This window comes from Anneissia japonica, unplaced genomic scaffold, assembly GCF_011630105.1.
Source record: "Anneissia japonica isolate Jap-2015-1 unplaced genomic scaffold, ASM1163010v1 scaffold287775_len252212_cov145, whole genome shotgun sequence".
In the NCBI taxonomy this organism is placed as follows: domain Eukaryota; kingdom Metazoa; phylum Echinodermata; class Crinoidea; order Comatulida; family Comatulidae; genus Anneissia; species Anneissia japonica.
Window position 1 is genome coordinate 186,234 of NW_022719918.1, and position 7,338 is coordinate 193,571.

General features: G+C 36.8%; 1 protein-coding gene across 1 annotated transcript; it reads left to right on the forward strand.

Annotated features, from left to right (window-relative positions):
- Nucleotides 1-841: 841 nt before the first annotated feature.
- LOC117111121 lies at nucleotides 842-3,514 on the forward strand. The gene is made up of 5 exons (XM_033253995.1): nucleotides 842-1,366; nucleotides 1,903-2,013; nucleotides 2,230-2,335; nucleotides 2,494-2,827; nucleotides 3,091-3,514. The coding sequence occupies exons 1-5, from the start codon at nucleotides 1,007-1,009 to the stop codon at nucleotides 3,512-3,514; spliced, it is 1,335 nt and encodes a 444-aa protein (XP_033109886.1). The 5' UTR covers nucleotides 842-1,006.
- Nucleotides 3,515-7,338: the final 3,824 nt, after the last annotated feature.

Here is a 7,338-nt window from a genome sequence, read left to right on the forward strand (position 1 = left end):
CCTTCTCTCCAAACGGTGTCAAAAGCCTTCCTAAAGTCCATAAAAGCAAGGTATGTTTTTTTATTTTCCGCTTGTCTACAAGCAATAATACTAATAATAATAAAAATGTGATCTTCACACCTTCTGTCTTTGCGGAATCCCCCTTGTACCTCTGATAGTAAATCATTTTCTTCAAGAAAGTTTGACACCGTTTGGGAGATAAGCTTATTATATACCTTTGAAACTGAAGAGTTTAGAGTTATACCCCTGTAGTTATTTAAATCTCTACAGTCACCTTTTTTATAGTACAGTTAGTTTTAGTAGAAGGTTTTCCTTTTAATTCTGACCAGAAATCTTTGCATTGGGCCCCTCCTCTATTCATAATTTCAGAGCATTTATCTACTTTCTTTTGTAAGATCTTTTGTTTAATTAAGGCTTTGCATTGTTTACGTATCTCTTGATAATCTTTCCACAATGAGTCACATTCTTCTTGAATTTAAGACTCACTACCCTGTAATTTACAATATTGTCGATGTAATCTACAAGCATCCTTTCTCTTCCCAATACAATTATCAATTTCTTCATCATACCATGCTTTGCGTTTTCTATCGTTGTTTTTGTGACCTATCGAATTTTCAGCAGAAGCAATAACGTTGTTTTTCCAAAATTCCCATGCTTCATTGGCATTTAAAGACCATCTAAAATGACATGTTCTTGTTACTTTCAAAATGTCATAAAACAATAAAGAATTATATAATAAATAAATGTGTGGCTTTCCTTTTATTTTTAGACAATGCGTTTTTCTGAAAAACGAGTTTTAAATCACCTATTTTTATGAATTCTGTAGTCTTAAGCCCCGCCTTCTGAATTTGACCCACATTTAACCTTTACCGGATATGACATACACTTTGTACAACAAAACACTCGATGTTCGCGGCATTGGCTACACAAACATACAGTGATCGATAGTATTCAGCACAAAACAAAGTTCTATAGAAAGTTTTCCCGGTTAATTCAAAGTGTCAGTATGCCCCGTTGTGTGGCTGCTGGTTGTGATAGCAACCATTCACACAATGTTAGTTTCCACCAGTTTCCAAAGGATGAAATTTTAAGGAAGAAGTGGAATGAAGCAGTTTCGAGAACCAGGCTTCACTTCCAAGGATCTGCTTATTCTGTTTTATGCAGTAAGCATTTTGCGCCGGACGATTACGAACCGAGAAGTGTATTAGCTCAAAGTATTGGGCTGTCTGGTCGTAATACCATGAGACTGAAAAAAGGAGCAATTCCTAGTATATTTACGAAGCCAAGTCGCCCAGGACAGTTGCTTTGCAACGAAAAGAAGAAACGTCGTCTGTCAACGGCCTATGAGAAAAGGGAAAGAGCGAGGGTGAGTGCGACGTTGCGTTGGCCTAGGCCCTACCCGGCTAACAATATTACGTTCTAAGAACATTCTAATAACATTAAAGTTTGGTGATAAAAACGTTATTTTGTAGAACCATATGTACGTACTATAATTTCACAACTTTTGAACGTTTTTACAACATTGTGTGAACATTATTTTGTGACATAGTAGGGCTAGGCCTAACCACAACGTTCGCGAACGTTTTGTGTTTGCTGGGTAGCTATATAGTATCACACTAGCCTATCCCGCCTAGCTAGGCCTAGGCCTTTTTCTTCTTTTTAATCGGAACTAGTAGTGGTGTAGCCCTCAGTGTGCACTATCTAATCTACTTAGGCCCAGCACTTTCGCGACCTATAGGCAAGGGCTACCCTACTACTACTACACACAGGCAAATTACTTCTACTCCAGGAGGCTAGGCCTAGCCTATACTTTTTACACAGTATAGGCCTAATTATAGACATGACTGAACAGACGTTCTAACTTGTTGTTTGTAATGATTATACTGTAATTTATTTTGGTAGGTTATGAATGAGATAGATATAGGCCGAGGCGTGCCAACAGAACTTGAAGACCTAGAACAAAGTCCATCATCAGCTGAAGATGTGCCCATCTCCAATGAAGCACAAATCCAGGTATTTTGTTTTTTTTTTGCATTATATAGAAATACTCTCAAGCTAATTAATATTACTACTGGTGTGTATCAGTCAGCCTATACACTATGTTCAGGGAGTTGTTTGTATGTTATGATGTGATGCAATACTACATTTAGAACAAATCATGATGTACTTGTACTATAATTAATTTGCCAAATACATGGAAACAAACTATTTAATCCAATTTTGTTTCAGACCGAGCCTATTGAACCGCACCACTGTGAGTGTTGCATTCACAAGCAGCCAAATGTTAAGATGGTCAATTTCAGTGTCCAGTTCCGCACACGTATGACTGATAAAGGTAATTACTGTATTTGAAAGATGCCTTCAATCCCGATGTACCTGTAAAATTATTAAATGATAAATAGGCCTAAGTTTCATTTAAAATCTACATCTTACAAAAATTTAATTCATTGAATTGACATGGCATGTTCTACATACTATGTATTTATTTTGTAGGAATGCAAATATTCCCTGATGATGAAGACATTAGGGTGGATAACTGTGATTTCAGTGGCAATGATGGTAATACTAGTGTAGTGGCTGCTGACAATGCTAACAAATGTGATACTACAGATGCCATTACAAGTGGCGCTAAAAATACATTGGACAAGGTGGCAGATAAAACTGTAGGCGAGTCAGCAGATAAAGCTGAAAGTGAGCCAGAAGATGAGGCAGAACATGAAACAGATTCGGAGGAGGCAGATTCAGAGGACGATGATAGCACTACTGATCCAGACTATGAACCATTTGATGATATTGAAATGGAGGCTGATCAAGGTGAAGATGATGTGTGAGTTGATTTCTTTTTATTGTTGTTTTGCATTCAGGTCTAACACTATTATGTTAATGAAAATTTGTTATTTTTACGGTTAGCTATTGTTTTGGCATTTGTGTTTCTTATTTATTTTGTCTGGTTATTTATCTTGGTCTATAGCTCAGACTTGTCAATGCGCCATGTTGGTTTATTGTATTGTATTATAGTTATTGTTGTATGAAAACCTTTTTATGGCAGGATTTCTCACATCTCATCTAAACTTTTTCAATATTTTTCAGAGACCATGTAGCAGGTGATGTGTACAAAGGTCGAAAGTTCCTTGTGTACGAGGACCAACTTTTAGCTGCCTTTCAATTGTGTCCAGTTTGCAGTTCACCAGCAAAGGGTTCAGTGTGTGCTGTGCAGGGTACATTTTGCAGAATTAGACAAGTTTGTGCTTCTTGCAATTTCAAGAGAATGTGGGAATCGCAGCCCATGATAAAGAACACTCCTGCAGGGAACATTTTGCTATCTGCAGCCATCTTGTTCTCCGGCTCATGTGTTGCCAAATCACTCAGGTTTTTAAGGCATCTGAGATGTGCAAGCATATTTCATTCACCAACGGAATTTCCTGCTCCCAAGCATAGAGACCCTGTGGGAAGAAGACAGAAAGAAAAGGATAGAAGAACTAACAAAAGGAGAAAAGATAGTTCTTGGTGGTGATGGCCGATGCGACTCACCAGGACACTCAGCCAAGTACGGGTGCTATACCTTAATGGACCTAAATGGTGGACGAATAGTTGATGTTCAGCTTGTGCAGGTATATTTAAGATGATTGAAAAAAAATTTCCAAGATACTTTTGTAATTAATTCCTATGCAAACACAATTTTTCAGTTGAACATTAATTGTATTATTGCTTATGTTTTTTAGTCAAATGAGGTTGGCTCAAGCAGCGCTATGGAGAAGGAAGGCCTTGTGAGAGCCGTTAACAGTTGATGATGGAGTACACGTTGATGTATTAGTGACTGATCGCCATTCGTCGATCAAGAAGTGGGTGAGAGAAAACATGGAGGGAACAGTCCACAAATTTGACATCTGGCATATAGCTAAAAGTATATTGAATTTCTGTCTTAGTAAATAATTAAAAATTTTTCTTTGTCAATGATATTTTTTTTCTATCGTTTAATATGATTATGATATTCTTATAGGAATCAAGAAAAAAAATTGACGCTGTGACAAAACTAGTGTGCGGCAAATCACTCAAGCCATGGATCCGGAGCATGGTCAACCATGTATACTGGTGCACGACATCAACCAGTTCTGGTGATGGGAAGGAAATTTAGTGGAAAACGGGGGAGGTCCCCTCAATTATGTCGTATGATATAAATTATGTTAATGAGTATTCATTGATTAAAAATAACTAACTACTGCACCTGTTTTACCATAAAAATAAATCTATGGTAATTTGTATTGATCATCTATAAAAAATAAATAAAATAGGACTAAAAATCACGGAGGAATTAATAAACAAAACAAAAAAAAATCAGTAGGCCTATATAAAACTGATTACAGGTTAAAATAGGCTATAAGTCGTCGGCGATATTTGCGATGAGTGCTTGTTTACGATATTTCCAGTCAAGGCATAGGGTGATCATACGCTGGAAATTCCAATAGTAATTATATAAACATTCGAAAACGATTTGTGAGTATTATATAGTTCGTATATACCAACTAAAATAAGAAATTTAACTTTTATTGTAGTCGGTAACATGAACAAGGCAATTGACAACGTGACGTGATGATCGCCGAATCGGCGCTTCGTTTACTGTCATCGAAGGCCTAGGCCCTAGGCCGTATACAGTACACCTTAGAAATCGACAGTTTCAGCTTTTTAAATTAAATTGTAATGTAAAATTTTGCATAAGAATCTGTTATGTACAAATTGTATGCTAATGTAGACGAAAACAATGTATATTATTAATAATAACAGTAACCCTTCGTACGCAGTGACGGTAGAGTGTTATGCTAGGCCTAAGTAAGGCGGCCGTCGGCCCTAGTAGAACACAGTAGTGTAGTACTCAATTCGTAAAGTTTAAGTTACCAGTTAGTGTTGCCTAATCGATGTTGCTTTTCGATCAAAGCCTGGTCTTCAGGTGTTTCGTGTTCAAAATCACTTTCTAGTGGCTCAAATTGGTATGGCTCAAACTGCTCCATTTCTTCGCTTGCTTTCCTCTTTCATGTGTCGCGCTATACGATTTCGGTATTGTTGTGGATGTTATACCGAGCGTACGTCATCAGCTCTACTCACGCTTCACTGACCATCTTCAGTAGGCGGGGCTTATACGAATATTTTTAATACTAATTTTTAATATTTATAAACCAAAAAATAAGAATTTTATTAATACTCCTTTGATAAACATATGCAATACTTCAATTATCAGCAACTCAAAATGCATCATTTTAATTAGTCTTTAAACAAGAAAAAAAATTACTTTAAAATTAATATTTATTATTAAAAAATATTGCAAAAATAACTATTAACAATAATTTAAACAAATGTCAAAAGAAACTTGGTGTCGGTGGGCTCACTTTTTCTGTACAATGATTGGCCGATGAGCAACCCAGTCCAGCTATTATAGTAGAGATCAGTGGTACTTCGAGTTTCCGCTAAGTCCCTTAATATTTTTCTCATTCTGGACAGCGCCACCAATGAGCAAGTTAATTTTGAAACGCAATAATAATCCTAATCAGCAAAAAAATTAAAAAAAAATCTATGAAAAAGGAGATGTGACTTTAAATTTAGTCTGTTCTGTTGTGTAATTACAGTATTGCTATTTTCTATTTGATTTATAAGTGTGTGTAAGCATTTCCGTAAGTGTATCCACATACTGTATGTAGAGTCAGTGGCAGCTCTAGGATATGTTTTCTGGGGTGGGGGCTAAGTTGTCCGACAGGGGGACTTGAGCTAGTAGGCTTGAGCTGGGGGAAGGGATTGAGAGGGTGTTCCCTCTCAAATGAGATTTTTTTTAAAGAATGGCAGCCTGTGGATGGCTGGAAATGGCACCCTCAGACTGTAACAGACATGTATTGCCTTAGTGTGGGCCTATTTTATGTTTTATGGTCTTACTGCCCGACGATCTCTGTCCGGCGAGGGGTTTGACCTGTCCGGTGGGGGGACTTAAGCTCCTGTCCCCGGCGCCGTATTCTTTATATCATTATCGAGATAGTTGTATAGATATTTTCCTAATTAATGCGGATGTATAGAAATAGAAAAAAATACTACTATAGTACTACTAGGGCTTACTGCAGAAATTTATCATAGGCCTATCTATTATTTATGCGTATAATACACATAAATAAATAAATAGGTCTAATTTCAAGAACAAATTATTTTACCATCAAGAAATTGGATTACATTGTCTCTAGACAACTCTTTTCGTCAGACTGAAAAAAAGAAAAATTATTGCAAAAAATAAAGAAAAAAAATGGCCTGTTTAGAATTCCACAATTTTAATTTTCCTGTACCCATAATTGTTTGCATTCAAGACAAATTATTAGGTGTTTCGAAAATTTTGCATTTACTACGGATATTTGGAGACAGGTTTACAGTTATGCTTTTTACTAACTTGGTGAATCTGTGTAAGGTTAGCCTAATTTAATAATTTGTGGTGGGTCTGGCATTGACATTTTTATTATTTCTTTTACTTGCTAGGTACTGTTCTAGAAACCTTACTAAATGCAGATGCAAATAAGGAGAAAGATGTTAGGGAATTGATAACTGACATTGTTATAGAAGATGATGAAAATAAAAACCACCAGGCATTAACCAGTGAAGGAAAGCAAAAGTTGCAGTTTGTTTCCTAACACTGAAGAAAAGATAACATATAACAAATTCTTTTATTTGAACTGATAATGCTACACTGATTATGGAAATGAAGTCAAGAATTAAATGAAACAGAAGTTTAATGTAGGTTATGCAGTAATGTTAAAATTAGGAATTCCAGTTTATCTTCCAGTGAAATCTTCCATATTGTAGAAATTGCACATGCATGGTATTACTCTTCTGTTCTTTCGGCCAACTAGCTGCCAGATCCAACATGTAAATCGCCTGTATGCAACATGAAGATTCTCCATTTTTTTAATGTTATTAGAATTTAGTATATTATTATGGTTGCAGACTGAGTCATTTGTGAATATATGACAATTTCCTCCTAATTCTGGTTGTATTTTTCTGTTTACTCAGGGGCGGATCCAGAAATGTCCAAAAGGGGGGGGGGGCGGCGAAATTTGGGCTGATCGAGACAACACTGTCCTAGGGGGTCCGGCGGCATGTCCCCGCGAAATGTTTGTGTTCTATACGCCCAAAAATAACATTTGTGGCTTTCTGGGCTTTCATTTTTTTCTTTTTTGGTGAGTCGAATGGCCGAGCGGTTAGCAGGGGCGCCGCAAGCTATAGCCATAATATCGGCGCTGGTTCGAACGGCACGCTCGCCTATGGTTCTGGTGGTAGAACAAGTCTTCTCGGATAAGGACTATAAACCGTAGG